The following is a 24,207-nucleotide window of genomic DNA, read 5'->3' as shown; positions in this document are numbered from 1 at the left end:
GGTGCATAGGTCCGCGCCCGGGATCTGAACCCACGAACCTCAGGCCACCGAAGCAGAGCATGTGAACTTAACCACTATGCCACCAGGCCGTCCCCAGCATTTAATAATTTTTAACTGGGGCCAATTATTCAAACCTTTTTAATTTTTTGGCCCCAATCTTCTGTCTTATACATCTTCTGTCTGGGATAGTGGTACACAAACTGCTTTTCCACTTTCTTCTCATATGTTTGCCCTTGTTCTGGGGTTAAGGGAGGCTAAGTTACAATTTGTAACCACTGCCGGAAAACATGAAAAGTATATTCCAATTCCTTTTCTGTTCAAAATGTGTTCCCAACCTCTCTCCTTGCTTGTAATACATTAAATAATAAGCATAATGAGGAAGTTTATTCTCTATATTATAAACTCTAAAGGGACTATCTTTTATTTTTACATATTATCATGTCAATAAAAACATCCATATCAAATATCCTCAAATATAAAAAGACAGCAAGTTTTAAAAACATACTGTAACTTGCTGCTTAAAGCAGTAATTCTTTAGACAGATACTTTAAATAAAAAGCACAAATCATGAGGCCTTACATAAAAAAATTTTAAGTTAGGTGCAGTTGAAATAACAGGCAATTAGAAAAGGTTTACAGGTGAGGACTCGGTGAGCTTTTGATTTTAAAAGACTGAGAACTCTCTGAATACAATAGAAATTGGAACCAACTAAAGCTGGGGTTTTCCCAATGATTTTATTGAGGTCACTTTTCCCAATTTTATACATATATGCATTTATATATACTTAAGAAAGCTAAACAATGTTCTAAGGCACTTAGAATTGTGCACGGCAACGTATCCTATAATATGATACAACTAAATAGAGCATAATTCTGCTTTTTAAATAACACAAACACCAGTACGGAATAAACAAAGATAACACATAGTCTTTCAGGTTACAGTAGTGGAATACATATACATATGTGTGTATACCTGTAGATGTTTATACCCACGTACTATAATACAGTACAGACCAAGAGCAACGAAAAGAGAGACTGTCACGTTAATCAGTGCCCAATGCCAGTTATTTACACTCACAGATATTATACCTGTGGAATATGCAGAATTAGATCACTCACTGGAAATCAGAAATCATTCAGTCTGATAACGATCACAGCTTACCACTCTTATCACTTTCGCCAAAGCTTGAAATAACAAAAGAATGCCTATGGTTCTTTATTTAAAAATCACTGTTACACAGAAAAAAAAAAAACGACTCGCTTGAGTTTTTGGTAGGTACTCAATCTGGTGAAATTGGTGCAGAATGTTTTTAGCACCTTGGCACATTTCTAAGCCACAGAAGAAATATTTAAAAAAATAAAAATAAAAATTAGTGCCTATATTTTAAGTAATGAAAGTGGTTTGATCCGAGATTCATTCCAGTTGTGTTCAAACGCTAGTTAACATTGCAATGGCGACTTCTCCTTGTGGAAGCTCTCTAAGCAATGTAATGATACAAACTATAACAAAAGCATCCAGTAAGGGAAAAGCCCCCCAAATTAGCAAGTGGCACAAATATTATTGGCATTTTAATACACCATAAAATTCACCTGAGGGTGGAGTGGCATTCTGCTTCATTTACTCCCTTCAATTTACTCTTAAAAAATATATACTGGTATTTAACAAGATGAGAATTCTTAAGCACCATCTAAAAGTTCACAATATAATCACCTTGATCGACTTTGAATAGCTCTGTCTCAAAAAAGATATTTAGAAACTTTAATATTTTAAAAAATTTTGGTGGCTAAATTAATTGCATCCTATTAGCCAGCATTCTTCCAAATCATTTCAAGACATATTTAGCATTCAGTTTGGGTGACAAAAAAGCAACAAAGAGAATGAGTATGTTTATGTATTGTTAGCATAGTTTAATGTTTCACCTAGGTAAATCTCATCTTCTTTTGTGTATGACCATCACTGAAGAATGAACAATATGCATGCAATCCACAGTTAATCCACGTTTCCTTCATAATGCAGTACGCACAAATCTTGGAAAAGATGAACCACATGACTATATTTACACAGGGGGAATTTAAGCATTTGCATGTGGATTAAATGCTTTTTTAACAGGATAAACAAGTGATTGTTTTGGAACTCATGGGATGCAGCTCACCAGGTGGAATCTAATGGTGGTTTTCACAGACTACCGGTTTTGTTGATGTGGGTTGTTAGTCGCTGTGCTTACGGTTAAGCCATGCAACAATCCTCATAACACTAATGATTATGACCCACAGTGTAGTTCTGAAGTATAATTGTGAGGTTTAAAAAAAAAGGAAAAGTCTGTTTCACGTGAAATCTCTCCTTTAAGTACTTACAGGGTCTAACCAAGTGACTATGCCCACTAGAACTACCAAAGCTGCCCAGTAATGTCCTCTCTGAAGAACTGGCCGATTAAAGCTGCATCGAAACAGAAGCATGGAAAAATGAAGGGGGAAGAAACTATTCAGAGCCCAAAGAAATACAAGGCAGTCGAGCTGATGTTTTGAGATAGGCACTTTTTCCCGTGTGTCCTCAAATTGCAGTAGACAGTGGTAGTCAAGGGAGGTGGTACCGTACCATCCTCCTTGGAGGGCATGTGAACATGGGGGAGAGCTTTTTACTTTTGTTTTTTACAAAGACTGGGCACGCCACTGCCATTTAGTCAGCAGGGGCCTGGGATACTAAACATCTTGCAATGTGTGGGACATTTCTGTACAACAAAGACTGCACAGCTCCATATGCCAATAGGACCCCCACTGAGAAACATTGATCAACAGTGCTTTGCTCATATGTGTTGCTGTGCTAGCAATGTGACAAGCTAAATGACATTTTTGTGCAGCAAATCCTAGCATGGCTAAAAACAATCTATGCCTGTAGGGTTTGCTTTTGGCGGGAACAGCTGCCACAGAATTTTCCATTTTTTTTCCAGAATTTTTTTTTTTTTTTGTGAGGAAGATCAGCCCTGTGCTAACATCTGCCAATCCTCCTTTTTTTTTTTTTTTTTTTTGCTGAGGAAGACTGGCCCTGGGCTAACATCCGTGCCCATCTTCCATCCACTTTATATGGGACGCCGCCACAGCATGGCTTGCCAAGCGGTGCGTCGGTGTGTGCCCTGGATCCAAACTGGCGAATCCTGGGCCGCCGCAGCAGAGCGCGCGCACTTAACCACTTGCACCGCCGGGCCGGCCCCTTTGCCAGAAATCTTATAGCATATACAATGGGATTTCTTAATTTGGAATGAAAAAGCATAAATGGACTATGTTTTGGTTGTTGTCTATAAATGCTAATGGTGGTTCGCATTTCCATACAGAGCTTAAGCTTAATGATTACAAAGAAAAAAAAGAGAGAACGGTTTGGGAGCATTCAACCTTCGTCCCCACCACCCTTTGGTCACTGCCAAATTATAGCAGAGCCTCATGAGCCTCTTTGAAACTTGGGTTTGAACCAGCTAGAGTTATGCTTTCTCTCAGACTGATAGTCCTATTAATTTGATGATTACTTTTGCCATTGCATTCCCCTCTAGGACATATTTCAGTTCTAGAAGTTCATTCTGCTCTGCCAAGTAAAACAATGTAATACAGCCTACCAATAAGTAGAGAGCAAATATTCAATAGTGGAATAGTGGGATAGCTGAAGCTATTTCAAGACGCCAAGGGATAACTTTGTCAATAAATTGCATCTTAGCGGTTCTTTGGTTCTCACAACATACTCTAACGATGTGAAGAAATTAATTCTTGTCTCAAAGCATATACTTTTACTAGTCAGGTTAGACTTAATAATATGACTGGAATTTAGGAATGTTTCAGCTACCACAGTGATGAAATGACATAGATTTATGTATCTCGTTCTAGCGTGATTCCATTTCACTTGCTCCGAGGGAGATTTCTCACTCTGTGTGAAATGTTCTGCTGGGACCACTTACAAAGTAATAAGACACTGAGGAAATTTTTGAGCAAGAAAGGAGGAAAAGAAAGCTTTCACTGTTTACATATGGATATACTACTACATGCTAGTCAAGACTGCCTTTTTCTGATGTGAACACAGTATAATTTTTGAAAGTTGCGTCTTCCTGATCCTATTAAGAAAAAATACATCTGTTAGGTGTTGGACATGCAGTGTTAATGCAGATTTTTTTCTCTTTTAAGTGTAAGCTACTGCATTTTTCAAAAGTATCAATGCAGCACTGAATTGCAGGGTTTTAAGGAATTCTCTCTCATTTTCAACATTTGATGATTTTTGAAGGACGTGTGCAATCCCTGAACTTCCTTAAACAGATTTTCACTTACATTTCAGACCTTTCTGTGAACAGAATATATTTACTAACATGAGAGAAAGATAAGTGACTACAATCGCTATGCTAACAAAGGATACGAAATGAAACCAGGAAGTCAGTTTTTCCGGGTAAATCAGAGAGATACATGAGTTTGCTTTTTCCTCTATTTAAAGTAGCTATTCAAATACCCAAAATTGTTCTCTGAATATTATAATTTCATTTAAATAATTTAAGGAATTAACATAAAGGGAAACTACATGAAACATAAGAAATGCAAGACACTTCACATACACAGGAAATTATCAGGCAGGGCTGCCTTAAATTAACGCTGATCACCAGAGAACTAATTTTGTCAGACTGATTGGTAGGGCCCTGAAGACGCTGGATCAAGCCATAGCATCCTCTTACCACCTTAATGTTAAGGTTCTTTTTCTCTATTTTAAGAAAGATGAAAATGGCCACTTTGGTTTTTACAGTCTGTCTAGTTCTTTCCTGCCTGGCCCTTCCTGGAGATGGGTTTGTTTTCTTCCTTAATCATATCCTGGGGACTCAGGAAAACCCACTCATTTCCTCTATGTCGGCCTAATGTTTAAATAGGGAAAACCTGGTGGTATGTTACAAAACCCAATTCACATACACATTTATTTTTGTTATAGAATTGCAGCTTATTGCATGGACTGCAGAAATGCTGGCATTGGGCAGAGGCCTAATTATATGGAAGGTGGTCCACACCTTTGCATTCTTTTAGGGCAGCCAGGCAAGAAACCTCTGGATGGGCTGCTGGTGTGGACAGGCATTGTTTCTGCCTTTTAAAATGAGCTATTAAAATAGAGCCTTATTCTGCAAAATATCGCTTAGCTCATAATCCTTTGATTCTTTCCACAGCTTTTTACTTAGAGAATCATTCTAATGAAATAATTGGTGGGTCCGATTCTTAAATATTAGACTGGCGGTGGTTAATTTTTTTGACTTTTTAACTTTCTCTAACTTTTAAACTTTTCTCTAAACATGTCATCAGTAGGAAGAGAAAGTGTGGGTAGTTCACACATCGGACATCTCATACAAGGTAAACACTATATTGAGGTACCAGACTCTCATTTTTGTAGTAGGCATATCTCATTGTAGGGAATAAAAACTGTATCACATCTACCACGAGTGGGAAAAAATTGTTCCTTTTATCAACCAAATAGACTTTCTAAGACATGTATCTTGAATGATAAAATGGTGATAATGTCTTATATTTACCATTTTTAGAGAGGCCTTGTGATTAGAAATTAAGACAATGTTTAACGATTGTAAGTATATAAAATTAAAATAACATTACATTCCTTGGTATTATTCCCAAGGCACTAAAATGATACTAAACTATGATAAGAAAAAGGGTGACTTCAGCCAAAAAATTACAACAAAGTTAACGTCTATGGCTGGATTTAAACACGAAGAGATGGATAGAACCTCAGCCAGAAAAAGACACTTGGATGTGCAGAAAAATTTTTTCAAAACAAAAACACGTCTTATCCTATTAATGAAATGACAACAGTGCAGAAATCTAGGTTTATTTTATTAATGCACATAGTTGAGTTCAGCAAGAGGTGTAACAACGCTGGTTACTTTTCTTAGTTATAAAATGGTCCTGGCTTTTTGTAATAGGCCGACTGAGGGCAAAATTTTTTATTTTTAAGCAAAATCTTCCAATTTCAAGTGGTTCTTTAAAATATAAATGAATGGCAGGATCCACATTTATCCACCAGATTAAATACTTGCTTTTTGGTTGAAATAAAAAATTACAGTCTTCCATATTATGAAGCAGAATCATTTCAGAAAATTCTAGTCCGAGCTCTGAGAATAAAATAAAGTCTATTTAGGTCTTGTCTTGTTATCATACATCTCATGTGTTTTTAATAAAAGGGGCAAAAAACAATCGTGAAGGAACAATTAAATGCCAGGTAGTATCTATACAGGGTCATTTGTATTTGGGAGCAGAAGCCATGCTGTGCACGTGATTCCATGGAAAATAGCAAGATGGCAATAGAGGTCTCTTAATGTAAACAATACTGACTGTAAGCTCATAGGGAAACCTAATCTCACTGATTGTTTTGCACTGAACGTCAACGCTATATTTATGGATGCAATCTGTAGACCTGAAACACAAAATGAGGTTCTCCTCACTTGCAACCTAACAGAAATTTTCTGTGTTCTTTTAAGCCATTGGGTGAGTATTTTTTTGATCCGTGAGCTTTATTTTTTCAATAGCAGCAATCCAACTTAATGCAGCACTGAAAAGAAGTAGTCCTTTGCATCCCCAGTCAGAGCTAACTGCTGGCAGAACACTTGCATTTTGCTTCAGGTTTAACTTTGGATTGGGATTTTTTTTTTAAAGGTATAGTGACTGTCGATATTATCTTCCTTAGATCAAGTAAGGTGATTTCGACTTTGGAGATAATCAAGCTAGGGAAAAGCCAAAAGATTTATTTCTAAAGCTTGCTACAGATTTATAGGGTCATATTACATCTGACTTTATTCCCAGTCCTGTTATCCTTGTGGACGGATGGTATGTTAGGTAAGGAGTATTAAAAAAACGTAAAGAGTGTATAGCTATGCTACTTAAAGCATGCAACAAAATTCAGGTAAGCATGCTCGTTAAGAGTCAGTGAAAGCCTCTTGCATTTAAGAAAAAGATGCATGAAAACAGACTTACTTCTGGCAATTGGATTCACTGGCACGACATAAAATAATGGTACTACACTGTACCAACATAATGGTCAAACAAGAATATTCTTGTAGCATCAGTCCTTTAAGGAATCCACGTTGGGTGATTAGATTCCCAAATTCATTAATAAGTTCTCAGCTACCAAAAGCCTGCTTGAAAAATACATTTATGCTTCAATTTTCTCTTTTCTTCATTAACATAATGAAATATTTCTCTTTCTTTCTGATTTTCAACCCCCACCCCTTTCCAGGGCCCAGCAATTGCGTTCCCCATTTTTCTTTTACCCGCGCTCTAAAATGTGGCTTTCTGGTAACAGGGAGTCAGCGATTATCTTCTGCTCATCTTCTTTGATGAACACTCCTGATAAACAGTAACTGGCATAACCATGGTGTCCCTTACCATCAATACACGTGCTGGACAGCAAGGTCACTGCACCCTTCCCTTTGCTTGTGGCCCAGCTGGGCTGTCCAGATGAGGAGCACTTTCCATACGCTTCCTTCACCATGAGTCCAACGGAAACACACACATTCAAATCCCAGTGCAATATCAGGTTTTCAGGAAGCGAGGCTTCCCCCAAAGATGATCAGTCTATGTTTCCAATGAGTCTTGCACTTCATTATGGACGATGAAACCTGAAAGAAGACACAGGAACGCTGTGAGTCTGTGGTACAGAAGCACAGTCTGCATTCGGTGAACTGAGTAAGGTATGGTCATGTTTATGATTAAAGGCAGCGCTAGTCACCCCCCAACTGAATGACTGTTATCAACTCCTGTCACAACAGAATACTGTTATAAATCTTATGTTAAAGTAGAGACAGCCCCGATGCAGAAGATGCTGGTTCTAGCATCCAGGATATAGAGCAATCAATACACAAAACATCACTCTTCTTGAGGGTCATGTTCTGACCTGCATTGAGCAGAGTGAGATATTTCACAAAGGATTTGCTTTCACCTGGTTTGTAGTTATTAAAGGAAAACATCAGCAAATAGTCACTATTTCATTAGCTTCAGCCTCTCATCACCTCTGCTGATGAATCCAAATCTACTTTCTACGCCTGAATTTCCAAATGCCTGCCGGGCTTTTCCTTCCAAATGTTCCACAGGCTACACACTAGCATGTGCACAACAATATAAATAATCTTTTCTTGTAAACCTGTCCTTGTACTTTCTATCTTGTTAAACGTTCTAGGTTTTTAGTCTAGAAACCTCAGATTTGCAGCTCATTTCTCTCCTTCACCCTCCATATCCCATTAGTCACCAAGCCCTGCCTCGGTTGTCTGTCTTTGAATTTGTTAAAGCCCTCACCATCTTTTGCTGACACTACTTTAACAGCATGCTAGCCAGGTAGCTGGCTTCATATCCCCCCATGTGAGTTCTGGAACATTCCTTGGGTTTTTGTAGCCCTGTGCTTTTGAACATGCTGTACCTTAATAACTGCAATCCCCTTTCTTCATTTTCCATCAATTTCCTTGAATTTTCATATTCAAGATCACGGTCAGGAGCCATCTTCCCCACTGAGCCTTATCTGACCCACCTCTTCAGCCTACTTCTGTGATGTCACCTTCATGTTCCATCCAGCATTTCATGTGTCTCGTATAATCTAATGTTCATCTGCCCTAGGAAACCAGTCTTCCAATTAGTTTCCCTGTCCCTGTCATAGATCTGGCAATCAAATCTATGCTCCACACTGTCGCTAGCATCATCATCATAAAATACGGATCTGATCATTCCAGTTCTTCGTTAACATTGTATTGTTCCCCATTCCCTACAAAATAAAATTTAAATTTCTTAGAGTGGCGACTGAGACTTCTCAGGATGTGGCCCAACCCACGTTTCAAGCTATATCTCCATCACTACTCCCCAAATGCTGTAAGTTCCAATCATTCGCCCCAAAATGCTCTCCATTTTTGTGCTCATGCTCTTTCCTTCGTCCTTATCTTCCTCCAGCTCCTACAATCTCATTCTGTGAGCTCCCCAAAGTCCCCTTTCTCCACCTCTCAGGGAAGCAATAATTGCCTTCTCTTCTGTGTTCACATAACACTTGGTTTGTACCAGTTATTTATCACAGTATGCAATCTTTGTACAGGTGGCGTCTGCTCTTAGCTCGTGAGACATTGACGAAAGATTCGTGCTTATTCACTTTTATATACTCAGAGAATGCAATATCCGGCACATGGTATTACTTGATAAATGTTGTTGTGTGGAATCAAAGCACTAAAATGGAAAATTAAAGACATAAGAACGATGAACAAGATGAGCCGTAAGTTGATAACTGGAGAAGCTGCGTGATGGATGTGTGGGGCTTCTTACATTACTTCTGCATGTTTGACTTTCCAAAAGTGAAAATAAAAATCAGACATACCAAGCTTTCCAAACATGCTGCGAGTAAAGTAGGCATGTGTCTTTGAGTTCAATTCTTAACTCTACCCTTGACCGTAATCTTGGGCAGGTACGTGAACTTCCAGGCTCTACGTTCGTTGTACAGAGGTAATATGACTGTTTCAGTCACTTGGGCCGTCTTTCTGCCCTCTGATCATGCATAATTCTTTCTCAGCTCAGGCCCTTTGCACTAGCTCTTCCCTCCACATTAACTGACCCTCTGCAGGCGTGGAATGTTTTCCTCTTTCCCGACAACGTTTTTGATAGCTCCCTTTTTTCATTTAAATCACAGAATAAGTTTTATTTCCTCGAGACCCCTTTCCTGGCCATCCTATCTATACCTACCCTTGTCCCTCCCACCGCATCCTGTTATAGTTTCCTTAAGGTACTTGGCACGATCTGAAATTATCATGTTTATTTATTTGTTTACTTGCTAATGGTTTGTCTCCCTCATTAGAACATAACCGTGTGACAGCGAGGACCTTCTCTGTCATGTTCTAAATTCCCAGGGTCCAGAACAGAGTCTGGCTCACCCTATGAGCTCAATAAAAATTTGTTGAATGCACAAACAACTGAATATATATATACAGGGGCACTTAGAAGTCTATTTGATGGGGCCAGTCTGGTGGCTTAGCGGTTAAGTTCCCACGCTCCACTTCAGCGGCCCCAGGTTTGCTGGTTCGGATCCTGGGCGCAGGCCTACTTACTGCTCATCGAGCCATGCTGAGGCGGCGTCCCATATAGAAGAGTTACAACCCTACAACTATGATACACAACTACGTACTGGGGCTTTGGGGAGAAAAATGAAAAAGAAGAAGATTGGCAACAGATGCTAGTGCAGGGCCAATCTTCCTCAAAAAAAAAAATTAATTAATTAAAAAAAGAAGGCTATTTGATGACTCTTTCTATAAATAATTCTATGTAACTGAAGAGCCCAAACATGAGACCCCTAAAATTAATTACAATTAAATGTATACTAGACTATGATAACCCATCTGATAGGACATTCCATCATGCTTTCTAGGAAGAGTCAACTATAACCTGAAGAAAAATATGAAAAGTCTATAAAAATATTTCAAAGGGGTAATTGAAAACCTCTTTAATCAAACTTTTTACATAAAATGTGAAAGAAAGAGAGGCAGATAATAATGATAGCTAACATATACTAAATTTTACCATGTGTCTGGCACAAGTCCACATGCTATACATATATTACTTCATTTAATCCTCAAAACAAGCCTATGAGGTAGGAACTCCTGTATCCCTTTTGTACTGATGTGGAAACTGAGGCACAGGGATTCTAAGTCAGGGACTCAAGGCAGAGAGCTGGTAAGTGGAGACTCCAGGCTTCAGACTCTGTATTCCTAACCCACACTGGACTATGAGACCAAAACATGCCTTCATTCATACTTTCATCCAGATGGTTTTTTTGGTGCCTTCTGGGTAGAATGGAATGGAAAAGGTGATCAGTTGGATTTCTACGTCTGTGAGTTAGTGTTGAGATCAATTTTGACCAGAGAAAAGTCCTGTTCCACATCCCCCGGCTATACTTTGATGGCTACAGTTGCCTCCAAAACACCTGCCTTTTCCCACAAAGGGAACTAGATGAGAACGGGCTCAGCAGCAAACTTTTTGCAATTACTAGCAAAGCGAGTTCAGTGATGTCTTTGGGGTGGAAACGAGCAGCATCGCCTCCCTCTGGGCAGGATATACGAGAACCATCCACACCACACGGAGGGAGCAGGAGCCCTGGAGGCCCTGACAATACAGACTAATAGATTGCACCTGCAGAATCTTCACACCGTGAGCTACCAAAGGTCCCTCTCTGTTCTCGTCTTCTCTAGGAATTAAATTCAAACTCATCTAGTTTAGCAATCTTTTAGACCTCTCCAAATTTGCTAGGCTTTGCACACCAAACATTCCATAATGTCTCAATCTTCATTTGATCCTGGAATCAAAGGATAAGTGTGGGGACACCTGACATGGGAGCTTTGTCCTCCCATCAGTAACACCTGTGGGATGAAGAAGGTAAATTAAGAATTGAATTGGGCAATAAAGTGAGTAGTCAGTGGACCAGAAGAGATTTGGAACCTTCAAAAGCCCAGCATTTTCCTGGAAAGCGTCCTGCTTTTAATTTCCTAAAATTAGTGGGACACTGTAAGATTTTTTTTTTTAAGGTGAGGAAGATTGACCCTGAGCTAACATCTGTTGCCAATCTTCCTCTTTTTTTTTTTGCTTGAGGAAGATTGTTCCTGAGCTCACATCTGTGCCAATCTTCCTCTATTTTGTATGTGGGACGCCACCATAGCACCGCTTGATGAGCGGTGTGTAGGTTTGCGCCCAGGATCTGAACCTCTGAACCCCAGGCCGCCCACAGCAGACGGTGTGCAAATTTAACCATTACACCACCGGGCCAGCCCCAACGGTAAGATTTTTTAATTTTTTTTCTGCGGACACTATTTGCTCACGAATCCCATCAGAGAGTGAGTTCTACAGTCTGGATTGTGTTGGAAGGTCAGGCCATCAGCGCAGCTTCAAAGGCCACTAAGAGAAGAAAGTGATCAACTGATACTGTGAATGTAATCATATGCCGACAAAGCCAGGGGTCAGACATGTAACCTCTCTTCATATGGACTCCCAGATCCAGCAAAAAAAAACCCCATATATTTTCGTGCGCTATCCAATCAGAAAAGGACATTTATATCCTGTTTAAATTGGGCACCTTATCTTCAAATTCAGCTCTAAAATTTTATGGTTAGAGGTACTGAAAATGCAAACAGTTCTTAAGTTTGTTAGTACTCAGCGGTTTGCATTCATTTTGAAACAGGAGAAGTTCAGCTTTACCTCCTGAGAAGTCTGCCTACCTGACAGAATGACAGTTTTGGCTTTAGGCTTCAAGTTGATAGAGCAATAAATAGATTTACTGTGCGCTAAGGATACTTAAGCTTTTCATCCACCCTTTTCTTCAGAACTTTCCTGAGGCTCAAATTTGAAGTTATTTATATTTTCTTCCTCTTGTTAAAACCGCAATAAATTTTTCTTATTTTCATACCGTTGAGAGGGAGTGAATAGGGGAAAAAGCTATTTTTAAGTCATGGAATTCAGGTAAAGATCATTCTTTTCCATAAAGATGGTTCCTCTACAAATTAATATACAAAAATTTACTCACCTTCCTGTAAATTCCTTCAGATAAGATAAAACATAAAATTACTCACAAATGTGAAATGTTATTTCCTATACTTCCCTATTTGATATATACAGAAATCCAGAATAATACATTTCTCCTTTATTTAAAAGGGTTTAATTGTCACGGCATATACACCTATGTTAAACAAATAGGAGAGTCTCTTAAACCACAGCTCCTTGTTCTACCTGAGAAGCCAGACCACAGGGTGGACAGGACTTTATTATTTCCCATACTGAGCCACGCTTTCAACTCTAGTGGTGAAAGTAGCATTTTGCAACTCTTTTTTGTTTCTGTCCAGTTGTCCAGTAAACGGAGCACCCGTGAAAGAGAATGCCACCGCAAAAGCGGCCTTCCCATTCCTCCGTGGAGGACCCTTGATTTATTTTTATTGCGATCCCACGTGTAGTTCCTGCCATGTCACATCGTGATAAGCAAATCTAGAAGCTGAAAAAGTGGTTTACTTTATCTGTAAATCCACATAGGAGAGTAAAACCTCACGATGGTATAGAATGAGATAATTGCTTTAAATACACACCCACACACACATAAACACACACTTTTCAACATAACCACACTATGAAAATTTGAAAAATAGAGAAAAGAAAAAAAACTATAACCGCACTCTATAACAAACTATTAAGAGTTTTTTGATGCTATTTCCTAATCTTTTTTTCTATGCATCTGAATTTTACATAAAACATACCACTGCCATATATATCTTTAGTCAGTATCCTGCTTTTTCCACTTAACATTATGCTAGTGATCTCAAGGCCCATTTTGAGCGTCAATTCAATGATTCTGTGCTTAATATAATAAGCCAACAATCTATAAACTAATAAAGTTAGATATATGAAAGTACTACGTTGCACATGCCAAAAGATGTTATTTACAAAATTCAAAGTTTATTTTTTAAAAGTAATATTCTCTCTTGATTATAAATCTGATAACGTGCTGACACTTAAAAAAAATTTTGGAAAACAGAAGAAGATTACAATTACCCATAATTTTACCACTCCACTGTAAACCCATTTTAAAGTTTAGTTTTTAAATAAAATCTGACCCTTCGTACAATTTGTCTTTATAATTTAGAGAATTATTTTGTAGAAACCCCATTTACTCTGGAAAAGGACATGGCTTTTCTTGGCCATGGTGATCTTGTTCCAAATGCAACGATCCTATTTAATAATACACCGCCCTTCAAGTGGTCTTTTGGGTTTTGAACAGCAGGCTGGGTCCGCAGCTGCTGGGAGCAGAGAACGCAGCATGTGGCCGGACAAGCAGGAAGTGTCCAAAAGAACCGAGGTTAGAGCTCGGTACCTCTCAGGCCACAGGATGAATTCTCCTGGGGACCCTTTGGCCTCACCCTTCTTATGTGGCCCAGGAATATATTCCAATTCCAGAGAGCTATCTGGAAAATACCCAAGAAACTGGGGGAAGTAGACGAGAGGGTGGGTCACCACAATTCTTCCCCATCACAGATCAAACACGTCACAGAATGTATCCTGTGATGGAGGGTCCAGAGGTGTCTTCTTGCTACACCAAGAGCAAAGTGTCACCGTTCATACCAGTGCCAGCACATTCTTCAAGAAAAGCCATCATGATGGACTCTTCATTTACAGCAAGAGGACTTAGGGAATGAATCCTTTGTTTTTTCTTGTAAATGTGTGTTTTTGACATATTTATAAGGTTAAAAATTCTCATGTTTCAAAAATCCCAAAGGTTCAAAAGGGTGAGAAGTACAAAGTCCCCCTCCCATGCCGGCCCCTGGCCACCAATTCCCCCGCCCCCCAGAGGCAACCAATGTTGTCAGCTTTTTGTAGATCTCTGCAGAGATACAGAAGCAAAGGAAGCTATATTTGGGAATGGATCCTTCCAGTGTTGCCTGATCCATCACTGTAGGGGAGATTATCTCTGGACAAAGAGGAGCCTGGGCAGAGGGAGCAGGGCTGTCTCAGCCCTGTTATTAACCATTCCAAATCCGCAGGGAGTTAACAGATTTAGGTTTTGAAGGGAAGGCTTACCTGATATAAGGAGATAACGTCTGGTGCTAAGAAGAAGAGCTAATAAGTGAGCTGCTCTATACCTAGATTGCATTTAAAGGGCTGGGTAACGATCCACAGCATGTTTATTTTCTCCAAGGGTGGCTGGTGCCAAGGGCACTACTATCTTCTACATGAGCAATTTTCTAAATGTATAACATTATCATATTTTTGTTTAATTTGATTAGTCTCAGTGTGTTTACTAAACCTTTTTCCTCTTAAAAGAAATACTGAAAACAATTTGAAAATCATAAGCATGATTTTTATCAGTCTCAGAGCCAAAATATTTCTCTTCTGGAACACAACTCTAATGATGTAATACAAATTAATGGAAAAATAGCAGGAGACATTTGCTTTCCCGCCAAGTTTTAAAGAATACTTCAGCAAGACATATTTATCTTAGTGACATGAATATTTCATTTTTCCTTATCTGGAAAGACATTTTAAAGAGTGTTAATCAATATAGTTTTTGGAAAACTTTTAAAGCTCACCCTTGATATCAGCTGTTACCCACCTCCCCCCCAAAAAGCCTATAATTTTCTCTTGAAATGCAGCTCATCCCCATTTGCATCTACTGATATTTACTTAAACAATGAAGATATCAATAGACTAGTTTATGGAATACAACAAGCATACTCTAAATTTCTGTAGATGGGTAAACATAGAAAAATAGCCAATAGAATTTTGAAGGTGAAAAAAATACCCCATCAGATATGAAAACATACTACAAATCTATTCTAATTAAACATTGTGACACAGAGTAAGGATAGATAACAGCTCATAATTAAGAATCCAGAAAGTGACCCATGTGTATATTAAAAGAAGAATTTCACCTCGAGGAGAAATAAATGGGATTGGGACAATTGACTATTGATTCAGAAGAATGCAAATTTAGTTTAGTCTCTTGAATCACACACGTAGATAAATGCCCAACGGATGAAAGATCTGTGTGTAAAAAAAGAAAAGCATATATAAAAATTGAGGATGATAGTTTTATAATCTTGGCCTTCCTCCATAAGACACAAAACAATGAGGTAAAAAAGTATAATATAGACAAATTTGAATATGCAAAAATTTAAACAAAAGACCATAAAAAAGTTTAAAAGGTTAACAAAAGATTGGGGGAAAGTATTGTGACACTTGTCATAAAGGGCCAATGTCCACCATACCTAAGGAGTTTTTACTAATCCATATGAAAATGACAAACAACTCAAAAAAAAAATTGGTCAAAGCAAATCAAAGAATAAAAAATAAATGGTCAATAAAGATATATGTAAAGACATCCAACCTCATATAAATAAAGGAAATAGGATATTATTTTTCATTCTTAAGAATATAGGCTCCTTACTACCACCACCCCCCTGTCCCCACCAAATGCTGATGAGGGCAGGTAGACCAGGCAAGCTCATAAACTGTAGATCAGAGAATAATATCTTTCAAAATGTAAAAAATACATACCCAGTGACCTAGCAAATCCACTTATGGGACTACTACAGAAATTCTGGTATGTGTGCACAAAGATATATTTATAAAGAAAGTCAAGGCAGCATTGTTTTAATAATGAAAAACTGAAAATTCCATAAGCACTAATAAATAGAATAATTGATCAATAACTTATGGTATATTATCTATGAAATGCCATAGTCATTCAAATGAATGATATATATACTAACTTGGAAAGATTTTCTAGATGTTGTTTTGTGTGTGACTGAGAGGGTATACATAAAGGCATGTGTACATATATACATATATCATACACATATATATATGCATGTTTGTAAATGCATAGACAAATGTCTAGAAGGACCTACACCGAACTTTTACCAGTGGTTACCTGTGAGAACGGGAATGAAGTCGAGGAAGGAGCGAGGGGAGTTTTCATTTTTACTCGACAGATTTTTGTACTGTTTGAGCATTTAATTAGAATATTTTATTTGTGTACATAAAAAATAGATAGATAAAAAAGAAACAACCTTACTTCTCTCTGCATCCTACTTTTTCTTTACTTGGTCATAATGTACAACAGAAGAGAAAGAATTTCTTTCAGTATAAAGGTTTATTATTTATTTATTTATTTATTTTAATAATTTTTTATTTATTTATTTTTCCCCCAAAGCCCCAGTAGATAGTTGTATGTCATAGCTGCACATCCTTCTAGTTGCTGTGTGTGGGACGCGGCCGGAGAAGCGGTGCGGCGGCGTGCACTGGGGATCCGAACCCTGGGCCACTAGTAGCGGAGCGTGCGCACTTAACTGCTAAGCCACGGGGCCAGCCCCCTATATATATAAAGGTTTATTTTTCATAAAATGAGAACTCCCATAAAAACACATTTTTAAAATTTATTTTCTATTGTAGTTTATTCTTCATATAATGCTACCGAATGAAAATGAGGTTATCACATACTATGATTTCTAGAAAACTATCTGAATGATAATGACTGGGTTGAGCGTAGTCACTACATCTCAGGGGTCAGGACTCAACGGCACAAACACATGTCATCTTCCCAGTTGCTCCCGGGTCAGTTGCCCAGAGGGCCCAGCCAGCTCGATGTCAACATAAATATCCAGCCACCTTATTATGATCAACTCTATTGGAGAAGTATGACCTCAGGTGTCAGATATTCACATGAACTTTTCCTGACCCCAGAAGTAGAAGCGAGACAAGGAGGAGACAAATAGGTCTGGCTCGATGTGGGCATGGGACGGGTCTAAGAGTAGATTAGGATAAGATAAAGCCTTCAAATAGAGAAAAATCCTATACATTCAGGATGTCTGAAAGTCCTACATGCATTTACAAATAAACATGATATAGGAGGCAACAAAGCAAAGAAAGAAGAGATATCCCCAGGAGAAAGGGGAGTTTCTTCTGCATACCAGACATTATGATAGGAACAACAGCTACAGAGCAAGTCAGGTCCCCATGAACTTCTGGGAAGGGGTTTGCCATTAAATTATGAGGTTATACCACTGCTTCCTTTATCATGTGACCTGCTCCCCAGCATGGAACACCACCACCAACAGGAACCACTGCAGAAACAGTAGCACCATGATGTGTGGCTGCCCTGCAGAGGCTGTTTCTAGCCTAAGGGATGAGTATTTGTTTTCCGGAAAGACCTGCTGTGGTCTTCTTCATGTAATCTTCTGTGCTGGTATGTTTTTTAAGAATTCAATTTTTAAAGATTTGATTGGCATGTAAATTTTTAGGAACACATCTGTTATATAAAGCAAAGCACGTCAACCCACGAGAGAGAAATTAACAGAACACCTGTGAAGTGTGCGGTCAGATCACATGATCACTCAGGTCCCTTCCGGTGCTGGCAGCCTATGAAACTGAAGGGTGTTGGGAGGAAAATGGTAGTACTGTAGCGATCTTCTGTGGCATCAGTAAAAATTGGATTCCTATTCTAAGTTATGTCTTCTGAAAATCGAGTTTCTATCCTAAGTTATGTCTACTGAGAGCCCAAAGCAGATACATATGTGCCCACACTGGCTCTCACCAGCATCTGTTTTGGGCATAAAACCTCAACTGAGTCTCTTTAAGAGCAGAATAAATGACGCTTATCCCTGGCCCAGAAAATAAAACCAAGAAAGAAACCAAAACGTAGTCCTTTAGAATGATTCAGACTTCTTTGAAAGAAAAAAAAGGACTTAATTTTAGAAATGTTCATTAGATGTTGTTACATTAAACTGTATTTTAAAAAAATGTTAATTGTGGTAAAATACACATAACATACAATTTACCATCTTGGTCATTTTAATATGCTAATTGCATTTTTTCTACCTACCTTGTAAACTGTCGACTTTCTTCATGAACTTCCATTTCCGTGCTTTTAAATTCATTTAGTTCTTTCCTTATTGCTGCCTAAATAGGAAAAAACAGATGAACAGAATTGTTACTTAGGCCACATATTTCCTCAGCATAGACAGCATCAACAAAGCAGACATCCTTTTAAGAAACGTCGGGCTGGGCCCCGTGGCTGAATGGTTCAAGCTCCGCGTGCTCTGCTTCAGCGGCCCGGGTTTGCGGGTTTGGATCCCGGGTGCAGACCTACTCCACTCACCAGCCACACTGTGGCGGAGACCCACACACAAACTAGAGGAAGACTGGCACGGATGTTAGCTCAGGGCTAATCTTCCTCAAAAAAAAAAAAGAAATGTCTTAGAGAAAGGGATTCCTAGTTTCTCTGATAAAGGTACCATGTGGTGGTCTAGTGGTTAAGATTCGGCACTCTCATTGCCATGGCCCAGGTTCGTTTCCCAGCCAGGGAACCACACCACCTGTCTGTTGGTTGTCATATTGTGACAGCTGTGTGTTGCTGTGATGCTGAAAGCTATGCTACCAGTATTTCAAATACCAGCAGGGTCACCCATGGTGGACAGGTTTCAGCGGAGCTTCCAGACTAAGACAGACTAGGAAGAAGGACCTGGCCACCCACTTCTGAAAAAAATGGTCATGAAAACCCCATCTATAGCAGTGGAGCATTGTCTGTTACAGCACCGGAAGATGAGAGGATGGTGTAAAAAGACCAGGCAGGGTTCCGCTCTGCTGTCCACAGGGTCACTGGGAGTTGGAATTGACTTGATGGCACTAATAACAAAAGGTGTGATAAATGTAATATCATACTAGAGCTAAACTAAAACCAGAATAGATTCCCTTCAAGTGTCATTGACAAGGCAGAGAAGCAGGGGGCTTTCTAAACGCCTCCTGGGACCTGATCTACGGGTCACATAGGACATCTCCCACTTTAGATGACCACAAGGTCATGACCACAGGTCATGAGATTTTCTGAGAAAAAACATCATTTTCCTGTGAAAGTTCTGCATTCAAGACTACCCACAACAACACGGCTTTGACTAGCTGCCACGGAGCTCCTGAGAAGGCATTTGCTATTTATTCTTTAATATTGAAAGTTTAGGCAAATAGAATTAAAAATTTAAGCACAGCACTTAAAGCCACTCAAAAAAAAAATCAAATAGAATGCTATTACTATTACTATTTAAAGAACACTTAATCCACGCCATGTAAATGTTGGGGTTTGACAAGATGATTACGTCATTCAGGTTGAAAAGCTGAGATACTCATCAAAATGTTAACATGAGTTATCTGTTAACCACAGTGGGTGGATCATGGAGGGTTTCTGGTTTCAACTTTGTGCTTCTCTTTATTTCCTAATTTTTCTACAAAGAACATTTTCCTCATGCAAATAAAAAAATACTAATAAAAACATCCCCATAACCTCTGTGAAAAATCAACTCTTCAGTTAAAACATACAATGACATTACAAAAAAAGAAGAAAACCCTGAGGCCTCTTTGGCTTTCTCCCATCACTAACTGTCACTCTGCAATATACAAGCTTTTCCCCCACTGCCCCTTTCAATGCTATATTTAAATCCTGTTGTCACAGATTGTCTCATCTTCTCGAATATACTCCTCAGCCCCTGTAGTTTCTATGGGGAGCCTGTGGCTGGGAACTGTGGCAATAATTCTTGCTACTCATTTTTGGAAAGGATGAAGCAAGCAGAGAGATATCTGTGAGCCTGAGTCCCCTGTGATAAGACTATACAGCTTGGCTCACAATGAGACGAAGAATGAAGATATCTTGTTTACTCACTGTAAAAATTGATATCTAGAACCAGGAGATGAAATAGTGAAGGTGCTCTATACTATGCCAATGAACATCTATCAAAAAGTCTTCCTTGAAAGGAGATAATTTAATATGGATAGTGGCAGAGAATCCTGCCTCTAAGTTCATTTTGAATTTCTCCTTTAAAGGTCAGGTTTCAGTAGAGGAAGTGGAAAGTAGTACACCGCGGTCAGAAGTCACGCACTCTAGTCTTATCTTTGCCTTCTATAGCAGGGGACCCTCAGCAAGTGACTTTGCTCCAAAACCTATTTTCCCATCTGGAAAAGGAGGATGAGAATTCCTCACAATATTATGAGAACTAATTAAGAGTGTATTTGAAAGTGCTTTGTACACTGTAAGTACTCAATAAAATGTCATTATTGTGAGGCTTTTGGAAAATGAATTAAATTTTAATTTGTGATTGTAACCATTCTTTCATTGTTATTCATAGAGAGTATACTATGGGCAAGAAGATAATGTCACTGAGGAAGACTCGAAGACGAATAAGGCAAAGTCCTTATTCTCAATAGTAGGTTGGCTACTGATCTGAGTCTGGCAAAAATCAATGAAAGCATCCTTTGAGAATCAATTGGGATATGGAATCGACAAAAAAAACTACTCTACTGTTTATTTTTAATTGTAACTTGTGTGCTACACCTCCTTTATATTAGTAACATTTATAATTTATTTATGACCATACGCACACTTTTTTTTCTGAGAGACCCAGTTCAGTATTAATGGGCATATCCCACACGCCCATCTGCAACGTGACCTTGCCATTCCCACATCAAGAGGTGGAGTCTCTCTCCAGCCTTGAATCTGGGTGAGTCCTGTAACTGCTTTGAACAACAGAACCCAGCAGACGTGAGGCTGTGCCAGTCTGGGATGTAGCCCGTAACCGGCCAGGCATCTTTTGCTTCCTTCTTCTTGGAAGTCAGCTGCCATGTAAAAAATGTGACTGCTCTCAGGAAACCACACTGTGAGCAACCCAAGGTACAAGCAGAGGTCCTGGGGGATGAGATGCCAAGACAGACAGATAAGAGAGGCCAAGGGGCAAGAAGGCACAGATGTGTTAGTGAAGAAGCCCTCTTGGAAGTGGCAAGCAAAATAAGATGGTTGTTTTAAGTCACTAAGTTTTGGGGTGGTTTGTTACAAAGTAGTTGATAACCCAAATGCTATTCCAAGACTTTCCTCATACAGATGATAAAATGGAGGCCAAGAGAGGCTGAGTGGCTTGCTAGATATCAAACTGGCATTAAGGGACAAAGATGGGGCTCATATGTAGGCCTTCTTATTTCAAGTCCCACACTCCTTCCAACAAAATGAGCTTCAGAGCCTAAGTCATCCAGATAATTGCCTGGATGGGCTCCATGTTGTGTGGGCTGGTTTGTAATTAGACATGATGAGTCAGTTATAGGCAATGAATGTGATGTGAAATTATAGGGACTGGTGGTTTGAAATATCTATCAGCAAGATGTGACTACAGGCAATTAAGAAATGCAGTACTCATTTAAAAAATTTACTGAAGGGGCCGGCCCCGTGGCTTAGCGGTTAAGTGCGTGCGCTCTGATGCAGGCTGCCCGGGTTCGGGTCCCGGGCGCGCACAGACGCACTGCTTCTCCGGCCATGCTGAGGCCGCGTCCCACATACAGCAACTAGAAGAATGTGCAACTATGACATACAACTATCGCCTGGGGCTTTAGGGGAAAAAAAAAAAAAAAATTTACTGAAGAATGACCACAGTTTTATTCCAAGAGTTACTTCCTCTTACTATTTAAAGAGAAGGTTTCCTGAGAGGGTTATGAGGGGGAAAAAAGTAATTAAAGACTCTTTATGTTAGGGAAAGACATGTGCAATAATCTTAACTCCCTTCTATGCAAATAAGATCAGAGTTTAGGCCTAATAACTCTTCACATAAGTGTAAATGGGACTGATTTTGTTGAAAGGTATGGGATAGAAAGAGGCAGGCTGATGTAGAGGGATTTGGAGCCCAAATGGTGCCGAGTTGGATCAACAATGGGAAGTCACTGAGCTGAAACTAGGTATTCCTAAGATTGAAACAAAACAAGCCCCCAGGAGATGGCACTGAGACCAAGTATGTAGTACAATCATGTGTTGCATAATGATGGGGATATGTTCTAAGAAATGCATCATTAGGTGATTTCATTGTGTGAACATCATAGAACGTACTTACACAAACCTAGCCTACTACACACCTAGGCTATATGGTACTAATCTTATGGGACCACCATCGTATATGCAGTCCGTCATTGACCGAAACGTCATTATGAATTTTGGTCAAAATAACCAAAAATGACTGAAACTAAGTTTAAAATTGACTAGTGATGACTGGTGATGGAAGGTCTGTCAATCTCTCCCAGTCAGCTCAGGCGTCAGCTTGGCCAGAAGCAACAGGTGATCTGCTGAAAATATGGACCCTGTTGCCTTCCCAAGATTAACTAGAACTCCCATCATTTTGATGTCTTTTGCTTATTTCTTTGATAAAAATCTGCTATGGAGCATGGAGGAGATTTCTTGACTACTCATCAAGCTCAATGCCTTGGGTAGGTAAGTATGCTCTCCTATGCTGCCAGGGCAGCGATGGACAGGGCAAAGGATATCTCAGCCTTTCCTAGGACCTGTTTACACAGTGCATTCCTGGAAGGATAGTATGTTCAATTCATCTTTACATCCCCAGTATCTAGGACAATACTTAATATATTGTAAGAGTTTTAATAAATGATTACCGAGTAACTTGTTAAACAAATCCACGTATCTGAAAAATTTCGGATTCTTTTTCACTGGATAACTTTAAACTAGATTGTAAATTGAGGCTTCAATGAATGTGAAAATGTCACCAGTGGGGAACAAAGCTTAGATTATCAAGCCTGATCGTGAATGTAATACTGGTAAGAGCTGTCACTTATTGATGAGCTGGAACTCTATAGATATTCTACCTGATTCTCAAGACGGATAAAATTGGCTCTACTTGACAAGTGAGGAAACCCAAGTTAAATGACATGGCCAAGGTGAAACATTGACCAAGTGGCCAGGTCAGAAATCAAACCCATAAGTGCCCAGCTCTTCCCAGCCTGCCTCCCCTGTCTGCCATGGAGCGTCCATAGCCCACCCCAGGGACATGGCAACTGCCATGTGAGCCTTGGTCTTCAAGTCAACTTGGGGGCCTTCTCTGTCTCTACTGCTCATCTTACAGCTCCTTTATCCACTTTGGCACAGATATAGATATAGGCTATCCATAGCTGACTGCAGGCCTATCTGTTTCTAGAGCTCTACCCAAGCACATATACCGTAAAATTGAAAATTTTATTTTAGAGGTGGATTAAGCTCAATCAAGTTCACAATTAATAAGGCATTTCTCCCACCACTTCTCTTTCCCAATTTGGGCAGCTTAACGAGACTACCAGATTAGTGAATTTCCCTACTACTCCCAGCACGGTGTTTTCACAGAATGGGCATCGACTGGTTATTGACCGATTGGCTACTGATCCCTTTTCATTTTTTTTTTTTTTTTTTTGTGAGGAAGATCAGCCCTGAGCTAACATCCATGCCAATCCTCCTCTTTTTCCCTGGGCTAACATCTGTTGCCAATCCTCCTCTTTTCGCTGAGGAAGACTGGCCCTGGGCTAGCATCGGTGCCTATCTTCCTGCTAACATCTGTGCCCATCTTCCTCCACTTTATATGAGACGCCACCACAGCATGGCCTCACAAGCGGTGCATCAGTGCGCACCCGGGATCCCAACCAGGGCCGCCAGCAGCAGAGTGAGCGCACTTAACCACTACGCCATGGGGCCGGCCCCCTGATCCCTTTTCTTTATACTTGAAGTTCAAAGATTTTTTAAAATGCAAAGCTGTATCTTAGTGGGTCTAAGAGAATGGTACTAAGAAAAGAGAGAGAAGGGATGGCTCCTTTAGGCTGGCAAGAAGTTCAGTGTTTGTTTTGAGAGCAGAGGTGGAAA

General features: G+C 39.5%; 1 protein-coding gene across 1 annotated transcript in view; it reads right to left on the bottom strand.

The window, feature by feature from the left end:
- Window positions 1–715: 715 nt before the first annotated feature.
- Window positions 716–24,207, bottom strand: part of PHACTR2 (phosphatase and actin regulator 2) — a 260,046-nt gene continuing 236,554 nt past the window's right edge. Inside the window, exons 13-14 of the mRNA XM_087424964.1 lie at window positions 18,391–18,467; window positions 716–7,633 (exon numbers count right to left, since the gene is read on the bottom strand). Of these exons, the coding sequence (XP_087281090.1) occupies window positions 7,618–7,633; window positions 18,391–18,467 (93 nt within the window). The 3' untranslated portion in view covers window positions 716–7,617. The remainder of the gene's footprint in view (window positions 7,634–18,390; window positions 18,468–24,207) is intronic.

The sequence above is a fragment of the Ceratotherium simum genome, chromosome 38, assembly GCF_057802395.1.
Source record: "Ceratotherium simum simum isolate JZ-2026a chromosome 38, ASM5780239v1, whole genome shotgun sequence".
Classification (NCBI taxonomy): Eukaryota; Metazoa; Chordata; class Mammalia; order Perissodactyla; family Rhinocerotidae; genus Ceratotherium; species Ceratotherium simum.
This window is presented reverse-complemented; position numbering and strand designations above follow the sequence as displayed.